Source organism: Kryptolebias marmoratus, linkage group LG8 (genome assembly GCF_001649575.2).
Source record: "Kryptolebias marmoratus isolate JLee-2015 linkage group LG8, ASM164957v2, whole genome shotgun sequence".
Classification (NCBI taxonomy): Eukaryota; Metazoa; Chordata; class Actinopteri; order Cyprinodontiformes; family Rivulidae; genus Kryptolebias; species Kryptolebias marmoratus.
The window spans coordinates 8429404-8454847 of NC_051437.1; the positions used below are offsets into that span (position 1 = coordinate 8429404).

Sequence of the window (25444 nt, forward strand, 5' to 3'; positions counted from 1 at the left end):
AGCAAAGGTACAACAACTTCATCATGAAGACCTCTTCACAGCGTTGCACTATTGGTTTCTTCACTGCAACGTTTTAATCAGCAGAACATCCTTCAGGTGCTTCTTTTTTACAGCTGTTTGTCTACAGGTGATCAAACCAGCTGAAACTAAAGTCAAACAAATTTAGGTCTTCAGGCAAACTGATTAAACCCATAAGTGAGGAGCAGTTAGTTGATTTCATTCACCAAAATAAATGTTAAACATTTCCAAAGTGGCCTGAAACAGTTTCCTCCTCTTAGCTCCTTTGATTGGTTTAAGCCTTCAAAGGTAAAGTGTGAAAAACCACCCATGGAAACGACTCCCAGGAGCAACAGGTGCAATGCATTTTTTTCAGACCGGTGTTGCGTGTCAAAAGCCCTTTGAGGATATGGTTACTTCCAGACAGTAAGTGAGCTACAGGAAATCTTCTCACACGCAACGATTCAGAGAAGAAATTTAGAGTTCTTTAGGGGGCGGTCGGTCAAAGCTGCCCCGGGTCACCCTTCATTTCCTCGATGACCACAAAGGGAGACCGTCAAGCATCTCCGAGCTCGCATTGTGAAAGCACTGATGTCAGAAAGGCCTCGTCTATATTTTACCTATATTATTCTGGAAAACTACGGTTCCTTCCTCCGAGGCAGAGGCAAGGGAACGGCTGTCTGACTTGATTTAGTCTGTGGAGCCAAACTCAAGGCCAGAACCAACAATAAACAAGATATAAGATCATTTCTTTCAGCATCTACTGAAAAATATCCCTGTTATGTTCAGTAACAAATAACATTTCACACTCTTTAAGTGATTATTTCTACTTTGTATGGTAAAAGAGTTGCATAATGTTTTTTTTTGGTTTTGGAGGGTTTTTGTATAAAATGAGCAGTAATTGGCTGAAATTGCACATTTTGTTTTTGCTCTCAGAGATAAAACAAAAAAAAAGGATTCTATTCAGAGACGACAACAATGGTAGACTGATGACAAGCAGAATGGGGTAAATCTGAACAACTCAACAACATTTTGCCAGTCTGGTTTTCTTAGAAAATCTGATTGCTTTAACAAAACATCTGCTCCATAGTTGCTCCGCTGTCTGAGACATCCCAGTCGAAGTCGATCGAGCATGAAGAGACTGAAAAACACAGCACTCAATTTATCCAATGAATTTACCTCTAACAAAAATCTAAATTAAACGCTGTTTGGCAGGACAGTTTTTCCTCTGATCAGGTGTTTTATAGATTTCATCATCTTCTTTTTAAACTTTGCTGTTGTAATGTAAAGCATAAAAATAATGAGTACAAGAACAGCAAAAAAAGACAAGATTGATATTTTTGATACATTTTACACAAAAATAGTTTAAGTAGCTTATATAGAAGCTCATAAAGTTCTTGATAAAAACGGTGGTTCTCTTATAATAAAAAGGTGAACATGCTTGCTTTGACATAGCTTTTAACATCTTTAACCATCATTGCTGAACGAAATGCAAACAATTCGTTACTCCATCATTGTCCAAAAGAGAATAACTGAATTAATGTTTCTATTATCTTTGTGTGTAATTTAAACATATATCTCTGGGATTAAAACTAATGACTGATCTTTAATGAATAACATTTTAATAAGACCTAAAAACATGTTTCTATTAAAGCGAGTTCACATTGTTTACACAGAGTCTTATTTCCCCCTGCTGGTAAGTCCTGTGTACTGCAGACACCAGAAACAACCAGCTGTAAGATTCTCTGTATGGTCTTCCTGAACCAAGCGAATCTCAAAAAACGTGTATAAAAAATAAAATAAAATACAAAAATCTGCATCACAGCAGATCAGGTGTAGAAGCCCCCAGGTAAGTTCGGAGGTCTGACGTGTTTGATCTGATGATTTTAGCTGGGATGGTTGGCATGTTCAGCCTCTGAAAGGCAGCAAACCTGTGACAGCCTCCGAACGAGTAGTAGTAATTTCCTCCTTCTCTGCCTTTGATCCAGAGCACATCAATGGGAGGAACAACGCTGATGTCTGCCGTCTCCTGGAAGGAAACACAAAACGTCAATTAGAGCACACAATAGCTTTGATGATAAGGTATGCAAGACTAACAAAAAAACATCTTTTAAAGTAAAAATAACATATTAAACTCATTAACTGTTGACCTTTTTTTGTGTTATTGTGACTAAATAATGTATGGCGGTCCATTGCTCAGAGTGGCATTATAATCTAGGTTTCTGTCAGTATTATGTGTTCATGTAGAAATACTATAATAAAATCCCATAAAAGTAGTATTTGTCGAGGTAATGACTATCGCCCGCCGCCTTGCATGCTAAAAGCTTTCATCTGTTAGAACTAAGAGTAAATGTTGGGAACGGCTCTCAGCTACTATCACAATAAATTTGAGTTCAATATCTGTAAAAACATCTAGAATTATAGTTATTTTTTGGTGTTTACTAAGGTTATTTAAATGTGGCGACCATGTTAAATCAGATTGCCTTCAAAACTTAATCAGATTAAATAAGTTGTGAAAGATTCAATAAAGTCTGTCCTGTGCTTCATGAGATATTTTGCTGACAGACAAACACACACAAACACAAAACCACCTGCTGCTATGAAGAGTAGGCAATATTTACCAGCAGTGGTAAAGAAACAGTAAATTCATGTTGCTAAATGAACGACTTCAGACAGGTTTACAGTACTGTGCAAAAGTCTTACACTTTTTATATTTTGCTTTCTAGGAGCCAGACTTCCTTGTAAAGTCATCTGTTTTGGGGATTTCTGTAGGTCTTTTACAGTTATTCTTTGGACTTTGGCTGCTTTTATTCCTCACTTGTTTTCAGCTCAGTCATTTTCTCAGGAAAATCGTTTCTGTTTGTTAAGCCACTTTTCTCTGACCTATGAATGATTCAGACATGAAATGTCTCCTAAAGTCAAGATATGAATCAGGGTTGTGATGAAACTTAATAGCTTAAAAAAAGAAACAACAGCAAATCTGATCCTTAGGCACTTTGTTCCCAGCAGTCTGTCACAATGACAGGATTTGTTCTTGTTTCTTTACTGAAATCTATGAAAAACATCAAAGATAACACAGTTTGACAAACATAAAATAGTGTTTTATCACCCAAGAGGTCATTTCAAAAAGGTTTTTAGGTATAAACTTCACATACAGAGCCTGACACTTTTTATTATCTTAATTTTTTTGTCCATTTTTAACTTTACTCAAATTTTTACCTTACATGGCACAATATCCTGTCATGATTGGATATAAAAAACTGGACAAAAAAGGAATGGAAAAGGAGTCAATGTCCAAAGAAAAACTTTGAAAAACCTTCAGAAGGCCCGAACATACATCGATCCAGACCAGACTGCAAGATGTCTGCCTTCTTGAAGTATAGAGAACCTAGGAGTGACTAAAACATTTACACACTACTATACAGTACATTGTTATCTGGATTATTATAAAATTGTCATAGATTAGGCATATTTAGGTGATGTTTATTAGTTAAAATTAAAAGCTACATTCAGGGCAGCAGCTGAGAAATAACAAGGCATTAAGTGAGAACTCATCAAGAGGTTTTTGTCAATTATTAATCACATATTTAATATTTAAATCTATTACCTGTAAATACGGGAAGTATAGCCTGTCTTAGAGAATATAATAGTCTAATTTACTTCACTGACTGGGCTCCTGGTGCATGTTAAACTCTTATGTTTGAGAGTGAGGATGTCTTGTTTCCTTGCTAAATTTAATAACTCGCAGCCTACTTCTGATCAAGTAGGAGCTTTAAAATCCCAGGTTTGATTGGACTTTACCTTGATAGTGTCCATGAGACTCTGGACCTTCAGCTCGTCCAGCACCGGAGGAAACGGTCTGATGATGACCTGAAGAGGGACATTATGAACCTCCTTAATGGAGTCTGAATGAACCGACCCGAAGTCTGTCGCACCGCGCTCAGAGGACGCTTTCGACATGTTTCTACTTGACAGAAACACCCGCTTTAAATGCGTTTTGTTTCCCTGCCACAACCGAAACATTTACCCTACCAGCTAAACATCTAAACAGCTGAATACTTCCTGAACTTCCTGGTCAGGCTGCGCGTGCTGACTGACAGAGAGATTTGATTGGCCGGGGTCACTGTCAATCACAACAGCGCCCTGCCCCTAATTAGCTCAGCTGGAAATATTTTAAAAAGTCGCTTGTCTCCGAAGTAAGTAAGCTAAAAATGTTGATTTCAGTGGTATTCTAATGTTTGCCTCGTTATTCAGTTATTATTAATACCAGGGATTAAAACTGTGACTGACTATATAGGTCAAATTACAACCGGGGACAGATATTTAGAGCTTTGTTCACAAATCTGCAGCTAATTCTTATTAGCGAGTTCTGGAAATGCTAATTTGAACTCCCAATTTTGTATCTTTATATTATGATTAAACTGTGAGAACTAGCAAAAAAAATGTGTTTTTAGCATTTTTGGAGAGTACCATTATTCTTTATTTGAAAGGTTTGTGTCTTTCTGCTTTTTCAATAATCTATTTCTTCGCCTCTTTCTTGGTGATTTAAGGCTTTATAAAAAGTTAATAATTAGCTTAACCTTAGGTTTAAATGTGTACAGTATGATTATCAGAGTTTTATTTTTAAAACAGTCACCTGATGTAGTTTGGGGTATATAAAAGTGAAATATGGGCAAAAACCAACAATATGAGATAAACCAAAAATTTGTGCAGACACCATTATTAGTGGTAAATTCCTATTTTGTGTAAGATAAAACATGAGTTCAGCTCTCTGATTCTTTTATTCTTCCTCATCTAGTCACATTATTACCTTTTCTAATCAGAGATAAAAAATGAACTCTTTGAAAGTTAGTCATCTTTATTTACTGTGCTTGTTTCTTATAACTTTATGTAAAAATTCACAATAGATCCATATGTTGACCTTTTTTGCAGCAATGGCTCTGCATGAACCAACATACAGTAGTTAGGATTCAGTAACTCTTCAGCTGCATAAATCCAGATATATTTTCAGGAAGATTACTCAAATAAAAAGCTTTTAATTGTTTTTGTGGCTCCATATACAGTTACCACATTTTCTCTAGCATATTTTTAAAGAAAGAGTTTTAAATTCCCAAGCTAATGAAACATTTTGTGTTTATTTTATAATCTGTCAATATAAATATTTATTAGGTTAACTTTGCTTCCTAACAGGGTCTTTCAGACACTTACCTGTAGTACAAAACACACACAAAACATATTTTATGGCCAAAATCTTTAATATAAAGACTCCAGCATTTTTTTCAACCAGTTGCAAAGAAGAAAACAAGCCTTTAGTGACAATCTTTTTAATGGGGTTATCATTTTGTGCTGTTGACTGTTGCTTGCGTTGCTTCAAAGTGATTTAGTTGTTTTTTTTTTTTGTTTTTTTTTTGCAGGAGTTTCAAAGATGCAACCAGGTTGCTGTGGTTACATAAAGGCTCGCAGCTTTGCACAGGTAAGTGGGAAGCTTCAAAGATATCCGCTGCAGTCGGGCGGAAACAGAACTATTATTGTTTTCTCCAGCCCACAGCCACAGCATCTTTTAATGAGACAATTAAAAATGATTTCTTGGACAGGAGAGGTGCAGGCCATTATATTGAAGTCTTACAAATTCTTTGAACTGCGATGGCAACGCTTTTCATGCTGATTAATTGGTCACACGGGGATCTGCTACAACACTGAGGAGGTCTACAGTATATATATATATATATATATATATATATATATATATAGTTTGTAATCATCAACACTGATATCAATATACTTCTTGGAGAATAAAGCAGAGCTGTATTATAATTTAGGTGCAGGTTATGAAATGTTTGGCCTTGTTGTTAAATGCAATGAAAGCAACAGTATTTAATTTAAGGCCAAGCATTCCTTGAAGGAATGCATATCGCCCGCCACCTTTCATGCCAGAGATTTAATCTAAAATCACAACGAAAACGGACTGAGTTGTAGCCATTTTGGTCAAACCTTGTAAATGATGTTATGCACGATCTCACGTGACATTGTGAAATGCAATAGCACTCAGAGAATGTGTGTGAATGACTCTCTGCTATGAACCAACCAAATTATAACTCAGTATCTGTAAAACTGACTGAGTTGTAGCAGTTTTTGTGTTGGCTAAGGTTGACTAGCTGTGGCAGCCATAATAAACTGATTGACTTCAAATGTTATTGAATTTTAAATGTATATCCAATGATTACATTCTGGGAGTTTCACTAAAATCTGCTCTTTGGTTCATGAGATATTTCACTAACAGACAAATAGGGTTGAGTCCAACAGTTAGCACTAAGGTTTTAAGGAAAGATGTGTAGAACTTGCAGGACGTGTTATGAATGACTCTCAGCTACTACCGCACCACATTTTGTCTCAGTATCTGTAAAATTGACTGAGGTATAACCATTCTTGTGCTTCCTAAGGTCAGTTGGCTGTGGTGGCCATTTTGAATTGGGTTGACTCCAAAAGGTAATCAGTTGTAGATGTACATACAGTGTTTACTTTCTGACACTTTCATCAAAATCCATCCAGTGGTTCATGAGATATTTTGTTAACAGTTGTCTCCATCAGTTATTGACATCAGTAAGCGTTCGGAGTGTGTGTTGGGAATGGTTCCCAACACACACTCCGAACTTTAAAAGTTGTGTGTGTCTCTTAGAGTTTCATCATACTCTGTCCAGTGGCTCATGAGATATTTTGCTAACGCTACAGTCAAACGAACACTCACAGACACGGGCACCTTTCGGCTCAGGCAGCGGGTGACAATAAACGGAGCCTAGTGTTTAGAGTCACCTCACGTTTTCTGCTTTCTGTCTTAAAGAGCAATTCAGCTGACACGAGAACACAAAAACATTATGCTAACACTGACTTAGTGTCTCTGCGTTAATATCTACAGTAAGACATTTAAATGGAATAAAATATCCCCCCCTGGGCGTTTGGTTTTGTACCGCACAAGTTGCTGCTTTGCTGTCATTTAAAACCCACCAGATAAACCTCCAAATGAAACCAGCACCACAGAGGAAGAAGAGACCCTGTCAGTTAAAGCATATATAGATATGTAAATGAGCTGCAATGCCGAGGCGTGTTTGGAGTCCCACTACACTCTGCGTGACCCGCTGCTGTCACAGCAGGACGGTATTCTTGTTGCTAACATATCTCAATTACTCAGATTGAGTTAGTCACACAGGTACGGCAGCAGGTCATGGAAGAACAGTTCCCACATAATAATTTGCTGTTAATATTAGATTTCACTCCCTGTGGGATTGTCACACTTAGAGCAGCTGGAGAAAATTACCTGCCAGCTTTCAGACAGCGAAGCGAGCTATATTTATTTATGCCTTTTTTCCTCTTTTCTTTCTTTTTTTAACACGTTGACGTGCCTTCAAAGGGATAATTATTCTGATGCCGATTTCCGGCCTTCAAAATGTAGCTTTGTGATGGATGAGGCTTGTGAAATCATGAAACGACTTAGCAACAGTCGATGTTTTTGTGTGACTGATTTGTGCAGCGAAGTTGATTTTTCTCTTATGGTCCTTGCTGTTTAAATCTCTGAAACTATTCCTCTGCAGCGTCTACTTCAGGTCTGAGATTCTGTTTAATGACAAAACTGAAGCGACGCGACTGCAAGCCTTTCTCCCTCGTGAATTTCCTTCACGATCTAGTCGCAACGGTTGCAGCCCGGGGAGATACGGGCTTAATGATCGCACAACCTTTGTTTGAAACTCTACCATTAACTGTTAGAGTCAACTCTGTCTGTCTGTTAGCAAAATATCTCATGAACCACTGGGCGGACTATAATGAAAGTCTCACACTGTGATCATTCAGTGCACATCTACAACTGATTTACTTTTTGAGTAAGTCCAAAACAAGATGGCTGCTACAGCCAGCTGGCCTTAGGAAACACAAAAATGTCAATAACGCATCCAGTAACGCACATACTGTGAGTGCCAACACATCGCATGAGATCTTGAGCATTATGTTGTTTTTCACACAATTTCTCAACATAAGAAAGCGGCAGACAATATGTTTTCCTTCAAGGCATGCTAGCTCTTTATTTTGATTTATTATAGCTCTAACTTTTAACAGTGAACAAAGGAAAATGTCTCCTTATTCGAAGATATTAAATTAGCTATAATGTGTGGCAAAAAAAAAAAAAAAAGAATTGCCTATGTTGATAAGCGGAAAATGACTATAGCATGAATGAATGAATACAGCATTGCTTAATCTCCTGTCAATCAGTGAATGAACTAATCATCGCAGCTCTGCGAATCATAAAATCTCCTGGCCGTAAATCTCTTGCTGTCCTTGTTTCTGGGCGCATCGTATACGAGGGAAATAAAAGGAGCTATTTAAGGAGTGCCCTCCTTGACTTTTGCCTGAGTGCTGATGACAAGTTGGATATCTTAGATGCATAAAAATGAGATTTTGACATGACTTCAAAAAGAGAAGCATACGGATGAGGTGGACCCTCTGCCAACAGAGAGGCGAGGAAACAGATGGGTTTTTACACAAACAGCACAAACATCAAGAACACTGAGTTAAAGAGCTTGGCAGTCTCACTTGATGAAACAGTGAGGAATGGAGGCGCTTTTAATGAGCATCTCTCCTGTGATGCAGAATGTGAAAAGACAAACTGTTCGCTCTTAAAGGGGCAGTTCCAGTTGGTTGGTCCTGACCGGCCGGGCTGGATGGTTTTACTAACTGCTTGTTGAGCGGTCAGTGTGCGTGCCGACCGCTGACACAGCGGTCAGTCTGCATGCTTATGAGGTTGGATTTTAAAACTTTAAAAAAAGCTTTATTTAAAATGTGCAGTTTACCGTCACACTGTCATTAGTACATCAGGCCTTTGTGTGCGTGTTTGTTGGGAATAAGCCAACAGAGGGCGCTAGGTGCACAAAAAGGGTTAAAAAAAAGGCAGGCACCAGTTGAACCGCTTGAGATTGTTAATATGGGTATTTAAATTGGTCTTTTGTGATTGATCTTATTATGATCCTTTTGTTTAATAGAAGTAAAGCTGGTTTGTAGAAAAGGGCAGGCAGCCTTCACTCTTTTTTGTACTGTTTGTGTTATCCATTTATTTTGGAGTGCTGTTCAGTCCATTTTTTTAAATTGATCCTTTTTTTTTACTTTACTATTTTGATTTTTTTATTCTGTTTTCATCTTGAAATAAAGACTACAATAACTAGAAGCACTTGGACAGCGCAATAATCCGATCTGGATCGCCACCAAAATTTAATCATTTGTTTTTTTTTGTGACAACCCCAACATTTTGTGAAAATTTCATCAAAATCTGTTCATTAGTTTTTAGGTAGTCTTGCAAACAAACCAGTGCTATCGAAAACAGAACCTCCTTAACGGAGGTAATAAAACGATATATAAAATAAAAGAGTGAGAGCTAGTTTGATTACGAAAGTAAGTTGTTGATTCCTGTTTGTAATGAGAGCGACTCACGGCAGCTGAACTACTTTTTCTCTGGTTTACATTTCAACGGCAGCGTCGCTCGTGGAGTTAATTTGGTCACTGCCGGTTCTCATTCTTATTATTTTTTACAGCCATTTTCTGTCTTTTTTAAATAAATCTAACAGCAGTAGATTTTGTAAAAGAAAATTATTTTTAAAAAAAGAGAGCCAAAACTGATATGTTTATAATTCTTGTTTTGTCCAAAAGCCCCAAATACAAACCCAAAGTAAAGTTTCTAAACTAGAACCAAAGGTTTATTTCAGAGTTCTAGAGTAATTAGTTGGTTCTCCACATTACTGCAGGTCAGTTCTCTGATGATTTAGGGGGTGACATTGGCGCAGTGGTAGGGAGGTGCAATCCTCAGCCCCCGCAGTGTACCAAAGTGCCCGTGGGCAAGACACTTAACCCCCCACCTCCCCTGATAAGCCCATTGGTGTATGAGAGAGAAGATGCTGTACTTTAGAGTGTAAAATATACAGTAGAAAGCACTTCTGAATGAGAATTATTGTAAAGTAGTTTGCTGAGATTTAAAAACAAATAATATATATTAATCCATAAGTGTGAGCTATTTACAGTTTTCCTATTAATTGATTGATTCTTCTCTTGATCTGTTGAAAACTCCAAACAAATAAACCTCAGACAAGCGAATGTTGATGAACATTTTTCAATGGCCAGAAAAAGTTAAGTGTCTCATAATTTCATGCTGATGTTTTCAGATTCATCCTTTTAAAGGATGATATTAGATTTGCTGTCACATCAAAAGTAACAAAAATAAATCAAAGATTTTTCTTTCAGTCTTTTAAATTTAAGCTTCAGTATTAAAATGTTTTTTTTACTATTTACTTTTTTGTTGTCGTTTCATAAAAAAGACATTTGTTATTTTTAATGTAGAAAGCAAACAATGGAAAATCTGCTTCACTTCATTACAGAGTGAATCATTTAATGGGTTTCTAAATTAATAATAGATCGTAAAAAGAAAATTAAATATATTTTGTAAAATTATTTAATTGAATTTCACCGTACATAAACAAAAACAACAGATATTTTAATTGTAGCTTCTGTATGCTAACTGTTGTCATTTTATCTCCAGAAAACGATCCGTCAAAATCAAAACCAGTGTCGCCTCAATTATTAGTTATCTGTGATGGTGGCGTTACGCTGCCTGTTTTTAAACAGCGTAGTGATCTGAGGCAGAGCTGGCGGGGTTAAATTGTTGTATCCGCTGCTTTAGATTTGTGCAGCAACCTCACGGTAACCCCTCACCCCCATCACAGCTGAAGGCTCTTAGATTTCCTCTCTGACAGTCACTCAGACGATGATGGTGTTCTCAAGTCAATTTCTTTGAAGTGTGAGTGTAGCGTGCTCAATTTTGCAGGCTGTTTTTAATAATTTACCTGATGTGCCCTGAGTGTTCGTGGCAGTGGGAGGCGCCGGCTGCTGCGCCGCTCTGTGGAGGGCTGCAGGTGATATGTATGCAGGGCCACGGTCGCACTACCTGCCTCACTGTGCTGATCGTTGTTACACACACAGCACTCTCGCGGGTGATGTAATTGGATTCCATGGGTCCCCATTTTACAGTTCATTGCCATGTAATGAAATCAGTTATTTACTTTCATCATAAAATCTGATAGGGGCGACATCTGTTTGGGTAAAGTTTGAGTGAGTACTGCATGTGAATGTTGATGTGCGCCGGTCCTCAGCCCTCCTCTGCAGCACTGCGAGCTGTTGCTTTGTGCGCTCGAAGCAACACTTGGTTGCAGATATTTCCGAATCTACAAGTTATTTTGTTAAACTTGAGCATGATCACGGCGCAGAGGCAAGAGTAAAGCTAACCGCTGCTTGCCGGTGTCGAAGAAAAGGATTTCCAGCAGTGTGTCCCTGCGCCGCTCCGCCTGCTGTCTCATTATACCGCTGCTACACTGCTGGAGGACACTGAAGGACACAAGCGATTGAATTCAAGTGTTGTATATTCCCTGGAAACCAATCAAGAAAAGCCCCAGAATAATAATCCCTGTCCACTGTCATGATTCATTTTTATTTTGTTCCATATTTTTCTCCGGCTTTTGAGTCACTCAGGAAGGGTAGTTCCAGCATAAAATCAATGTTCCATTAAAATTTAATGTCCAGGAAGGGCTTAATAGTGGTGGAACAGATGCCTCTGCTTTAGAGATTGCCGACATCTCAAGAACTCTTATTCAAAGCTATATTGGTGTTGTCAGGTCCTCTGACGGTTACCCTTTTTAGCTGCTCTAAGAGCTGAAGATATTGGCATTTTTTTTCCCTCAGAGTGGTGAAATTAAAATTTAGGAAATTGACAGTAAAGCTCATGCAATCCCTCAAACATTGGCAGAGGAAGCTGCAGCTGATGGCACATTATTGTCTAAGTATAATTACTCACTGTGTTAATGTTGACTGAAGGCTACTCCAAACAGACACCAGACTCTCTATTTTCTAAGTGTGAACATCTGCAGGATACTGCTGTGTGCACGTTTTTTTATTTTTTTTATTTCCACGGATAAAACTGAAAAGAAGTAAATACAAGAAGACCAAAACGAAAGATCGTATTTGACCATTTGAAAAGAAATACGAGTGGACTTTCTGGTTCCTTGTGCTATTGTTTTTATTATTGTTATCATTGCTATTGTTGTCATCATTATTAATTGTAGCAGAACAAGATAAATCAAAACACCCCTCAGCAATCATGGCTTAAGTTTCTTCATACTCAGCTGGAACAGAGAGACAGAAAGAGAGAGTAGGAGACAGAATGAGGAAGAAAGTGGAAAATCTTAATCAGTTTTTTTTTTCTTTGAGGACCATATGGATGGTTTCGAGCAGCCAACCATATGTTGAAGGCTTTTGTCATGGAAATCATACTTTTTGGCACTTTTTCATTGCGCAGCCAAGCTGGGCACATAAATACAAAGAAAAGAAGGGGAGAAAAAAAAAGAAAAAAGAAAGACTAAACAGGATCAGATCTTTGAGAATACACAGAGTTGGAAGTTTTTGTTTTTAACTTAGAACAGATAGCTTCTTAATCAAGACACTCCCTGATTCACATGACCACCCAGACTGCAATTGGTACCTGTATTTGTCTACTTTTTAAATAGAAAAAAAAGACTTGAATACAAAAAGAGCATTTAAATGTCTACATGCATTGTGATATTATTGCTGTGATATATATACAATTATATTTACAAAAGAGGAACAATGTTTCCCTACATCTAAGCGCAATAGTTTGCAATCAAGTTGTGCCTCCTTCTCTGTAATTAGTCTTTTTTGCTGGAGTAGATCTGTAATACTGCTAGTTATACTACATCTACAGTACATTTACAGTTGGTGTTTTTTTTTTTTTTTTTTTTTTTATTATCTCAGTGCATTTTTCTGTAATAATAAAACAGCCCCCGGATTTTAAAGAGGCATTATAGCCATCTCACTCAGTAAAAGAGAAGAAACAAAAAAGAGGTACAAAAGAATCTTTTGGAAGCAATAATTTCTGCGTTTGTTCAACAATACAGCGACGCTCCGAACGGTGCGTTCTGCGAGTGAATCATTAGACAGGTGGTTTGGATGCTCTCATGCAGTGATTCAGCTGTAGCACTAGAAAGGGATGATGGTGGAACAGAGAGGAGAGGAAGGACGAACAGAGCAGAAGCTCCTCTTTACGCTCTTTTCTCTCCAGCTTCAGTAGTTTTGTTTTTCAGAGCGAGCTCAGCGTTACTGCCACGGCACCATCCATTTGGAATATGCAAATAGCTGACAGTGCATTTGCCTGCTGGTGCTTGACCTTCCCCTTGGAGGTCGCTCACCGACTCAATTACGCTGCCTATCTGCAGTCTGTCTACAAACACCTGTTATCCTCCCACACGCCGCCACCCTCCGCCAATCCCACTTCAGCACATCTAATGCTCGCAGCGTCTGTTTAGAGGCAGTTGGGACGGGAGGAGGACGGCTGGCTGGGAGGGGAGGGATGCGGGACAGATGAAGTAGGAGCTGGAAGTGCATTACTGCGAGTCGTTTTATTACAGCAATCTTGAAAACTCTCTGCCAATAAAGTTCATGCCAAGATCATTTTCATTAGTGCTGCTTAAGAGAACGCACAACCATCTTTAGGTTATTTTTGCCTTCAAGACCTCAGAGAGTTTAAACCGCTCTGACACAGTGTGGATAAGTGGTAAATTTTACTGGATTTAAAGGGTTTGTTACCTTTATGACCTAATAAGAATAGCTTTTTAGTTGTTCTCAAAAGTGAAAGCTAAAAATAATAATAATGATAATTGTGACAGATAAGATGTTTTTTTTTTTACACAAGTGATTTAGCACTCAGTTTCAGACTAATTGTCTTTTTTTGTCACCGTTATTATTGCTGTTGCTTCTTTATGATTTTAGTGTAACAAGTTTAAAAAAAAAATAAATAAAAGTAAAAATCAGGGTTCCTACACGTAAGTGTAAACCCCTTCTGAGAATTAGTTATTGCCTGAGATTTAAAGACTAAAAAAGGGCCAAAACTTTCCAGTAGTGGGGAGGCATTGTCTTTTTTTGTTTTTCTTAGAAATTTCCAGATATTATTTTTTGGGTTTTGTTTTCACTGTTTCTTTTTATTGCCTTAAATCGAACGAAAACAGAACAGCCGTGATTGTTTTTAACATGTCAATTGCTTTGTCAGTCATGTTATTGCCACAAAACTAAAAAATAATCCTGCATTCATTCGTTGGAAGTCCTCTAGCGCTGCTTCTGTACATTGTTCCTCTTTAAAAACTAAGTCCCACGGACTCTCTACAGTTTTCATGCATATAAACATTTTTCTTTGAAGATCAGCAGCATCTTACAAGGTCAATGGATGTTCATAAAAAACCCAACAATTATAAATAATAAATAAATAATTAGATAATAAATAAGTATTCAATAAATACACAAAAAATGAGGTGAATAAATAAATAAATAGATAAATAAATAGGAAGATAAACAAAGTATTTACATGATAAATAGATGGTATGCATCTAAAATATGGGCGTAGCTTTGAGCGACATATAAAAGAGACAAACATAAAAACCTGTCACTTTGTAACTGAGGGTGTGTGAGTTTAAACCTTCACTCTGAGGTAATACTGGTGGGGGGGGAGCACCTCAAATACTGGGTGAAGATTATTTAATAAGACCGGATGAGGCACCATGACGGCAGTAGCGTGTATGCAAGCCATCGGGTGGGGGAAGAACTATAAGAGTTGTTTTTTTTTTTGTTTGTTTGTTTGTTTGTTTGTTCGTTTGCTATAGATGAATGAACTGCTCATGGCACTTATTAGATCATTTGGTCTGGCTGTCAGTGTTTTTGTCCGACATTATGAGTTTGATCAGATGGAGAGAGTGAAACTGCCCGGTCAACGGGCCAACATTTTAAAATCACTGCTCCTGCAGAGTTGAATTTAATGACTTACAATCTAGCTTATTCAGGATGAGCTCTGTTTTAAGTACCCACAGTTACAAAGGTGCTTTTTGATCAACAAGACAGAACGAGCACAAAAAATAAATTTAGAAAAATCAAATAGAAAAATAACATCCGTTGAATCGAAACGTTTGTGTGAGGGGGAAAAAAGGGGGTTGGAGTTTTTTACCTTTTTAAAATGATCTCCTTTTTTTGCAAATACTGTCATAGTTCACATTTTTGTAAAAAGTTTATGTTGGCAGTTGCAAAAGAATTCAATTCTTAGCAAATAAAAAGCAGCATAAAAATACAAGAGGTCATTTTGTCTCTAAAAAACAAAAGAACACTGTTAGTCCTTTTTATGTTTTTTTTCTTTTTTTTTGTTACTATTTCCTATAAAATATCAGGAATCTAAATATTACTATTGATATCAATATCATTATAGTCATTGATAAAAATTCACATGCCAGGCCTCATATATAGTTGTGTGTTTGTGAGTGTGGGTGTGTTGGAGTGTGTGTGTCTGTATGTCAGAGTGTGTTCACATGTTCCCACGTTCGCGTGAGCACATGTTGCTGAATTGTGTACAACTATCATCTACAGTCTCTATTTTGAGGAAGGTTGTTTGATTGTATGTTTCTGTGGACGATTAGCTACTGTGCAGGGGAAAAAAATCCAGCATCTTTTGAAATTGTCTTTGCCATAATCAATAAAGTTTCTTCACGTAATCTCAGTGAAAATATTGCTTTCTAAAAAAAGGGAAGAAAAAAGGCATGGAGGGCAGAGTGAACAGGGTTATTGGTTGTGAACCTACAACAGGGGTTCAAAGATTTAGCTTCTTCTTCGTGGTTAGTTTTCTGATCCAGAGTCATCCTCGTCTGCAGAGCCCTTGAAGCAAGCTGACTCATAGTGCTTGTTCAGGTAGGACTTGAGAGCGAAGGTCTTATTGCAGCGCTTGCATCTGTAGTGCTTGAAGGCAGAGTGTGTTTGCATGTGGGCGCGGAGGTTTGAACGGTCAGCAAAGGCTTTGCCACAGTGGGCGCAGGCGAAGGGCTTCTCCCCCGTGTGTGAGCGCATGTGACCTTGCAGCAGCCAGGGCCGGCTGAAGGCCTTGCTGCACACGTCGCACTTGTGCTTGAGGTCGTGGGTGAGGATGTGCATTGCCAACGCTGGCATGGACACATACACTTTACCACAGGTGGGACACTTGCGGGCCATCTTGCTGTCCAGGCTGCGGTGTGTCTGCTTGTGTCGGCTCAGGTTGGAGGAGGTGGCGTACGTCTTTCCGCACTCGTTGCAGGTGTGGCGAGGCACGCCGGCTCCCTTCTCCTGAGCCCCGCCGTTTGCACTGCTGCTTCTCGAGCCTCCCCCACGAGCCTCCCCGTCTCCTTTTCGCCTGGAGCGCCCATCGGAGATGAAGAAGGCATCCATGGTGTAACCCTCGGCCAGGGCCTCCGATTCACCAGTGTAGAAGCCACTCGCTGTCATGCCAGACTGGGGGCTGTCAGGGTGCTTCAGGTCAGGGTCGCAGTACTCCCCTGCACTGTTCACCTGGGTGTACAGGGGGTCTGACACCGGAGAGGCCAACTTATGCTCCATCTTCTTCTCCCCCTGGTATACAGATGGCGTGATGTAATCCTGGATGTATCCTGGGTAAGAGACAGACGCAAACACAGTTGGCCAGAGGTTGTGATGGATGAGGACACAGTGACATGCCGGTGATTTTATTATTACAATGTTGGATGACTGCCCTCTTTCAAAATGGTGAATGAGTGAGTGGCAGCACGAAGCATATTGCATGTTTTCAAGAACTCACATGTTGTTCAAACAATACCTCAGGAAATATGAAATAATAAGCTCGGTTTAGGAGGTGTTGCAATTTTGCACTTATTAAAGAACTCTGCTGGGTGTGAAACGCAAAATTCAGCTCCTCCTGAACAAAGTGGGATCGTTGATTAGACATGCTTTGCCTTTAAGTGTTAGCACCGCACATAAAACACAGAATCATGTTTCAATGCTAAATTGTAACGTAAACCTTATTCCTTCCGATTTTTATAAGGTTTTTATGAGTTATTTATTTTAAAATATATTTGTAAATTCATTTGTTTGTTTGTTTGTTTGCTGGAAACAAATGCAGGTTTTAGATCAAATTCTACTGCTTCTTCGAGCAGGATTAAACCTGTTGGAGCAAGCCACAACGTGCCGCGAGTGATTTAGGTGTCCCCGACAGGAGAAAGCATGATTTCTGAGAGATAAATGTTTGTTGGCATCATTCCTGTCCTTTCTTTCCCTCTGAAGCAGCTCAGTGAGAGAGGAGCTAAAAGCCTTGCTGGCAGCTAAATGAACCCAATCAGAACCTGATGTTCAGATAGATGCAGCTGAATACATACTAAAGGCATTTTACTTTGTGTTTTTGTTTTTATGTCCAAATGAAAAAATTCTTTTCCCTGGACAAATAGTGCGTAACTGCAGGAAAAAAGCGATTCCTAAGGGCTGTGTGCAGCAAGCAGTGAAAATTAGGTATTGACTGCTTTTTAATGAAATTCAAAGTTTTGATCTGATCAATAGGCTATCATCTGTAAAATAGTGCAGCTGTTAGAAGAGTCGAATTCTGCTGAAGGTAGAAATAATGGGTGGAATAGATCAAGTATCTGCGAGGCACAATAATAGTTTATTGAATGCAGTTTGCTTGAGTACTGATAATGTGAGACATGGCATCGCACATATTGTTTGCAAGTAGGGTCACCTGTCTATAGCAGCGAGCATGCTGAAGTGCTTTCAGGAAACAAGCCATTAAGAAATCAGTTTAAGTGCTCTCCTTCTACAGCTTCTCCATTCCCAAGGGTTTCAGTTCACACACCCCCTTTGTCAAAGACATGACCGTGACACCAGAGGACAAGGAAACTACAGGCCTGTGCACGCGACATTATGCAGCACTGCGTGGCTTCACAGTTTTAAACTGCACAGATGGTGTTTGTCTACGACAGAGCATCACATTCACTCTAAAGCTAAATCTAAAAAGGTAAGTATTCAGTTTCTTTCGTACAGTTAAAGGCACAAAAACTGCTGCTGCTACGACAGCGAAGAGCAGTCAAATCCACCTGTTTCACAGCCACGTTATCAACGATGAAGAATGTATCTGAAGGGTACATTCCCTGCATTCAGCAACCTGGTTTATATCTGCTAACATTTTCACTTTTTTCCAACAAAACCTACGTGCATTATCGCTGTAAGCAGAGGTGTTTAGTGTGTTTCAATTACCCAAGGTCAGACATGAAGCTCATCATTTAGGACTCACGCTGTATCAGCCTTTACAGCTCATAGACTCATTTCTGTAATGCAAAGCAAGCATGTAATTAATGGACCCTCTCAGCCACCCCTCTTTGTTGTTCGGCAGACACTCAAGTCAAATGTCTCCACAATGGGGGGAAAGAAAATCTCCCGGCACAGCAGAAGTGCTGACGTTAGCTGTTTCAGCCGCACAGAGAAATCTTTTATTTTACCTTATTTTTCTTCTTTTTGACTCAGCATAAACGGATGATTCTTTTGTTCCGATTAAATAGCTTTTATAAAGAATTATATGGTCCCTTATTGTTCTTTTCTTCCTTTAATGATAATGCTTATTTTTTATGGTGTTGAACAATAGACTCAAAGAACAATAGAGTGACAAAATTATACAAATGAATTAACTGTTGATTAAAAAAAAAATCCTGCAATAGGAAGATTAAATAGGTTGCAGTCCAGCCTTAAAGGCTTGCTTGTAAAAGTATAAATAATTATATTTTTTGTGCTATAATTTTTAAATATTAAACCATTTAGTTAGTTTTAAATTTGCTGATCTGTTCAGGATTTTTGCAACAGCAGCAACAAAATCCATCCTACTAATCCTGCGTCTTTAAATTTCACCTTGCTGCTGAAATGGTTGAATAACAGGTGGCTATCGTCAACACCGTTTAGCTGTGGAAAGCTGTGATTCTGTTTTTCAGTGCAAGAACGTCTTAAGGAATCACAACAAAGGCTCACATATGGCCCGCTAAACGTGGCCACAAAATGGAAGCGACAAGCTTAAAGCAGACTGTGAAAGTGAAGGTCGCCTCTCAGCTCTGACTGCAGCTCAGCGTGGACGCTCCGAGTGTTGACCACAGTGCGGTTATGTGCCTTTCTTCGTGTTTACTGTACAACCTCCGTCACGTGATCCGCCTCATTGCTGCCCCAAGCATTTTTGTCTCCTTATTCTCCTTCCCCTCACCATCCCTTCCACCTCCCTCCTGGCTTCACTTTACAGTGTGTTGATGTCTCTTGTGGCGGCAATAGGCCTGCATGGCTGAAACTCTAACCCCTGCTAGTTTTCAAATGCCCGGAAGGAAGGGAAAGATGTAGTGTAGCGATGGGGGTGGGGAGACTGTGTGCAAGCTCCATTTGGATGGGAAGAGGGGGGCAAGGGAGGATCGGACCATGATGGGAACTCAAGGACAATAACAGCTAAGGACAAATGTATCATTTGATACTCATCTCTCATATTCATGAATTTTTTAGTCCACATCATGACCAGATAGTGTCAGCCTGAGCGCGTTCAGCCACCACAAGCTTGGTGCAGTTATACAAATACGTAACGGGACCTCCTCCTGATTAGACACACGTTTTGTTCCCTATTTACATAAACTAATCCGTGGCTGTGACCTGAATTGTGTCTGCCCTTCACTGGAGTCAAAAAAACAAAAGTCTGGGAGCACACGGTTGGGGGTGGGGTGCCTCTGAATCGGATTATTTTGGATGTTAGTGCAAAAAATCAGCTGGTTGCATGTTACATGTCACATTAATTTACACACTACGAAGGTTTTATTGGCTGACTCATGGAAAAAAAAAATCTCACCCGACAAAATAAAACAAAAGACGACGCCATCTGTTTGGAAATGTTCAGGCATGCTGAAATCAGCACCGGAGCTGTTTACAGGCACAAGTGATCTTTAACTGGAGCGACTCAGACTGGAGGCATGTTAACTCACCATTCTCACTGAGACGAACCCCAAGGCTGGTCACCGAGTCTGTGATGGAGCGGGCAAAAGTAAACGAGTCGTCCAGGTGGTGATGGTGATTGGAGGTGGCCCCATTGGACGAAGAGAAATCATCAAGCTTGATTTTCTTCACCAAAAAAGAGCGGGGCATGTTTCAATGGATGAAAACACAAAGCTGAGAAAAACGCATGAGAAAAAAATTAATAAAAGACCCTCTGAAGACCCACACAAGCAGAGCTGGCTTGACGGTAATCCTTGTGGATAACGTGGTCATAAACATAAGACAAGAAAAAAAAATGGAAACCAGTGGTGAACGAGGCTGATGGCAATGGTGGGTGATGCTCTCTGGTTCCCCCAGCTTCCCTTGGAAAAAATAAAAAAATAAAAAATAAAAGCGATCCTGTTCAGCACTGGATAGCTCCTGTGATGCAGCAGGCTTAAGAGACCAGTGAGGAAGAGAAGAGATGGAGACAGACAGAGAGAGGAGGGAGAGAGGGAGAGACTGTCAGACTAGCTGAGATCAGCAATCACGCCAGCCTTTATATGGGGCACAGGCAGTGGAAGATCAGGTGGTGCTGCGAAATGGAGCTGCTTAGCTTTAATCCATCAAATGTCCCCGGGGACACACATCAAATTACTACTGAACCGTCTGTGCATTCGCACACAGACAGAGGAGAAAGAACACAGCCAGACCCCCCCCTTGCCCCCCTGCTGCTCCCCCGTCCTCCTCCCTTCCCCTCCTCCTTTCACCCCGCTTATGCTCCGTGCTCAGAGGAGGAGTAAAAGAGATGGGCAGACAATGGAGATGTGGATGAGAGCACACTTGGTGTCCTGTCCCCCATTGTCTTCAGATGAAGTGGCACAGTTTATGTTTGTCTTGTACAGGCACTGCCTCCCTCAACTCATCCCTGTTACCTCGAACCGCCTCAGATCTTCTCTTCCCCTGGACTCTCTGCACTGTACTCACATGCTAAAAGCAAGAATAGAGTACAGGAGATGTTATCAGGATAACTGGGAGAGCTGCAGCTTTTTTCTTTTTTTCCAAAGTTGCACTGGATTCCAGCACTGTTGATGAGCCAGCTACAGGGGAGAAGTAGAGCTGCTCGGCTCAACTTGTCTGTCTCCCTCCCCATTACTGCTGCACAGATGTGTGTCCTGCCATGCGTGGCAGTGAATTATCTGATTAATTAATTACATCTTTTTTGATTAGGGTGAAATCCAGAATTAGATCCATGCTCACTAAATTGGCCACATATCTCTCGGTGCGTCCATATTTGTGCAAATCAATTTGCCAGTGTATAATTTTTATGCTGCAGTATACAATACAGTTTTCATTAAAGCTTTCATTAGACTTAAATGTAAACACAGAATAATAAAACATGGTGGTTTAAAAATGAAATAGAAATGATGCACCTGTTTGATTCACTGTGAATCAACAGGAAACACTTGTGTCACATCACTTGCTTCAATAATTACAGATAAAATGAGAAGCATTGAATTAGCATAACATTATTATCTACGAGAAAAAATACCTGATGCATTTGCATCTGTTATCTCAGACGCAGCAGGGAAAGTCAGAAAGTAGACCAGATCTGTGAACGGTATTTGTTCCAACATTTGTGGTTATTCTGCACTTGTTATGTGTTTGACTAACAATGGGAGAAAAATCATTATGATGGAAAAAATTCAAGAGGAAGCTAGTCATTGGCCTTTTTTGTAATTTGAAATATTTCTAGCTTTTTTTAAATAAATATTTCTTTAATTGGTTGTAAAATGTTATGAAATATGTAAAGATTTCAACACAAACTATTTAAAATGCTCGTTTGAATTCAAACCCTCAAAATTTCCCCAACACAACTTGGCATTTGAAAAGTTTCTCAGGTAAAATTTTAGCATTTTATCTTCTTAGATGAAATTAATAAATTCTGTTTTGTTCAGCTTCATTATATTTGGATATTTAGAAGAAAAGGCTTTGCCAAAAGCAGTTTTCTCCAAATGTATAAGATCACTAAGATCCACCCACCTCCACCCTGAAAATGTAAATAAAGAAGAATAAAAGATTTCAGATCATAGGTCGAAATCAGGGCAGCTGATAGCCGATATACTAAACCATTTAACAACACATCACAATCATTGTTTAACTTTATAAAATGTATATTTAACAACCCTTAGAATTAAAAATAATATATAGAAACATATTCAGGATTAAATAAACTAAATTGTGGGCTACAGTAAGCTGGTTGTAGCAGCTGCTGCTGCATCTTCATTTTCCTACCTAATTAAGTTTGTCCAGATATGGCCATTTGCAGATTTTTTTTTTAAAAGTGGCCACGATCAGCCGATTAAATTGGTCGGCCAATTAATTGGTCTAGCTCTAACTTAGATATGAACCATTTATATGATTTTACTGGTTTGTTTTTGTTGTGTTTTTTTTTTTAATTGCTTGAATTTGAAGATGCCACAGATCTCACTGAAGTTGAGGCCTACCCTCACCCCGGTTTTTCTAAATTACCCATGTCACCGACAGTGACCCTGCAGCTCAGATGCAGCAGGAGTCAAGAGGGGACGTTGTTAAACGAGAGCAGCGAGGATTTATCACAGACGTATGATTGTACATTACAGGACAAGTTGACGTTGTTGTCACCGAGCCAGGCTTGTGGTGTGGGCAACAGTTTGAAACAATGAGCTGTGGTGTCTCTAGTTTTGTAGTAAAATGTAGATTTTTAATAAATTGTCTTTTGTCATCTGGTGGAGACATATTTTGCACAATGGAATCAGATTTGACTCCTCTATGACCTCCTGGCACCTCTGCTCCTTTCTTACTGAGCTACATTTGACTTGATGCAGAGATCATAATTTGTCCATGAGGAAAAATCCCTGTTGCTGCGGAGTTGGTGCTCAGATTTTATTCCACAGAGCAGAGGTTAAATGAACAATGAACCTTTCTTGACTCATATTGACCTTTTCTAGCAGCATCTCTTACCTGCAGGCTGTGTCTTTCTGAGCTCCCGTTTCTGTCTTCCAGAAGCTCTCATTATTCAGCTCTTTGTTCGTTGAAACGGAGCACATCCAGCTCACCTCCGCTGAATATAAACATGACAAACACCGTCACAAGTTCAAAGTTCTGAGGAAACCGTATGGCGGTCATTGTAGAGGTGGACGGATGTAACATTAATCATTATTTTTTAATGGTCTGTTAATGTGCTGCTTATCTCTTTGGTTGTCTTCTTATTTTGTTATGAAACATCAAAAATGTTATTGAATAAATAATATTAATCAGGATTTAGTGTAGAAAAAATAATTTTTTTCTGCACAATAAACGAGAAACAGTGATGTTGGTTTACTTATTGTATTATATGTTTTATTGTCTTGTTCTTTCACTCATTCTTAGCTAAGCTTCACATCCTGACATTCATGTTTTTCTCCCCCTGAATTATTTCAAAGTGACAAAGAAAATCAGTCCTTATCCATGATCTTCTTTCTACCATGCCTCAGTATTAGGATGAGAATTGGTGTTGTTGCCTTTTCTACTTCTACAGTACACATATTTTGATATTTTCACACGTTGTAGAGATTTCTTTTTTCCATCAGATTTTTGACCATTTTGATTTCTACAATTTGTAGACAGTTTGTCTCATTGTAGTCTGCTGAACATCCAAACCTTTGTAGCCTTTTTGTTTAACTTTTGTACATTTTTGAGGTCTCTAACCAGACCTATTCCATCAAATGGTTGCAGATTATTTGTATTTATCAGTCAAAGGTTTAGGCTTTAAATGCTCAGTTGCAGTAAACTGTAGTTTAATGCATATTTTAGTCTCTTATTATGACACAGGTTCTTTAGATACAGTGTAGGTCATCACACTGCATTATGTTTTGTTCTGAAGCAGATACTTTTACCCACAGCAACTTACAAATGAGTAACAACATTTAAGCCTCAGTACCAGAGACCTGACAACGCATTACGTGCTGATTCTATTGAATAACAGTCTGCTGGAGCAGAAACAGAAGTGCAAAGAAAGTGCAGGTGAATCTTGTCAAGCTTGTTAGTGTGTTAGAGGTGTTATAAAAGGAGGCGTTTGCTGGGGGAATAAAAGTCTTGAAGAGATTGTGAACGTAGAGAGGGAGGCCCCTGCTCTGATAGCATTTAGCTGCTCGTTCTACACCATGGAGCCACAAATGAAAACAATCTGATCGGGACTGTTTGGATGGCAGAGCCTGAACGGTGTTCTTGAGAGGGATGTGGTGATCGAGGAGGAGCAGCTTGTGTGGCAGAGCTTAGATTCTGTTGTCGCTCTGTTAGCAGACATAAGTGGCGTGAATTTGGCCTTATAAGTAAACATAAACTGAGATACTCACCTTTATGAACGGGTTAACACAACCTGACAGTTATGGTAGAGCTGTTATCCTGATCCTGGAGTAACAATCTTAAATACTGATTTCTGTTGCACCACCCAGTGGTGAAATCATCGGTATATTGTGCATAAGAGATCAATCACTGCATACAGTATACACTGATGTTATAATAAATAATATGTAATGACATTTTTCTTCTTGTTATTGAGTTCTGTTGAACAATTGTTGCACCATTTTATCATGTAAGATTTGTTTCTGTTAAAGAATAAGAGCAACAAGTCAGCCACAGGTCAAATAAATAAAATGAACATGTTCTTTTTCACAACTGCAAGCAGCTTTTTTGATGATTAGCATCTCGCCGTGCTCCCCTTTACAAAAACTCCAGCTCTGGTCCATTTATGACCCCCACACTGACATGTGGTCACTGCCTCAGGACGTTACCATAGTTACTGCCCCCCTTAGGGCTGGATGAATGGTTTTTATTCCCCCTTTGCTGGAGCAGGATGTAAAGACCTCTGCTCTGGTCTGCAGAGGGGAAGCTGTGATACAAGCCTCCTCTTTAATATCCTGTATCACCCTCCAGGGTTATGGAGATGACCTGACTGACCAAATGAAAGAAATCAGTCTAGTTGATGTGCTTCTTTACACATGAGACACCACTTACAATTACCCCATCTACAGGCCAGTTTGTGATCTATTAACCCAAAGGCTGTTCATTCAGACACCAGACTTACTTAATTAGCAAACAAAAATGTTTAAACTCTATTTCAGATGTATAAAACAGTCACACTTAAATGTTTCATGCTTTTCTTTGCTTTGCTTATGTAAAGACACTTTGAGCTTTCCGGGCTGAGGGGAAGAGAAGCTAAAAGTCCATTAAGTGCATTCATCTATAATTCACCTCACTCTTGCTTACAGGGTCACTTGAGTGAGTCTTTTTTTAAGCTGTTACAGTACACAACTTTTGTACTGTTTAAAACAACAGGATCTGCTGATGATTAAATAAATGGGAACAGGAATTGATTTCTTTTAAGCAACAAGTATTTATAGTTTAAGAAAATCATTGCTGTAACAAGAATACTGTTTTGTCATAGCTGTTCTGGTAAACAGCATGCTTGAATTTGACAGAAAATCCCTTTTTTTTCCCCCAGACAGTGATGAGACATGGCTCAGAGAAGAAACCA

The 25444-nt window shown here is 39.1% G+C and overlaps 2 protein-coding genes across 2 annotated transcripts; both read right to left on the reverse strand.

The window, feature by feature from the left end:
- Positions 1-841: 841 nt before the first annotated feature.
- Positions 842-4086, reverse strand: srxn1 (sulfiredoxin 1 homolog (S. cerevisiae)). Its single transcript, XM_017439029.3, has 2 exons — positions 3799-4086; positions 842-2026 (listed from the first exon to the last, which is right to left on the reverse strand). Exons 1-2 carry the CDS (start codon positions 4018-4020, stop codon positions 1817-1819), a joined length of 432 nt encoding a protein of 143 aa, XP_017294518.1. The 5' UTR covers positions 4021-4086; the 3' UTR covers positions 842-1816.
- An 8719-nt stretch (positions 4087-12805) lies between these two features.
- scrt2 (scratch family zinc finger 2) lies at positions 12806-20582 on the reverse strand. Its single transcript, XM_017439036.3, has 2 exons — positions 19899-20582; positions 12806-16541 (listed from the first exon to the last, which is right to left on the reverse strand). The coding sequence occupies exons 1-2, from the start codon at positions 20056-20058 to the stop codon at positions 15742-15744; spliced, it is 960 nt and encodes a 319-aa protein (XP_017294525.1). The 5' UTR covers positions 20059-20582; the 3' UTR covers positions 12806-15741.
- Positions 20583-25444: the final 4862 nt, after the last annotated feature.

Bases quoted from the DNA above. Each gene is read 5' to 3' on its own strand.
- scrt2 (XM_017439036.3), bottom strand. From the start codon at position 20,058: ATGCCCCGCTCTTTTTTGGTGAAGAAAATCAAGCTTGATGATTTCTCT. The intron at 16,542-19,898 runs GTGAGTTAACAT...TCTCTTACCCAG, and splicing joins GGTTCGTCTCAGTGAGAATG to GATACATCCAGGATTACATC.
- srxn1 (XM_017439029.3), bottom strand. From the start codon at position 4,020: ATGTTTCGGTTGTGGCAGGGAAACAAAACGCATTTAAAGCGGGTGTTT. The intron at 2,027-3,798 runs GTAAAGTCCAAT...GTTTCCTTCCAG, and splicing joins GTCTCATGGACACTATCAAG to GAGACGGCAGACATCAGCGT.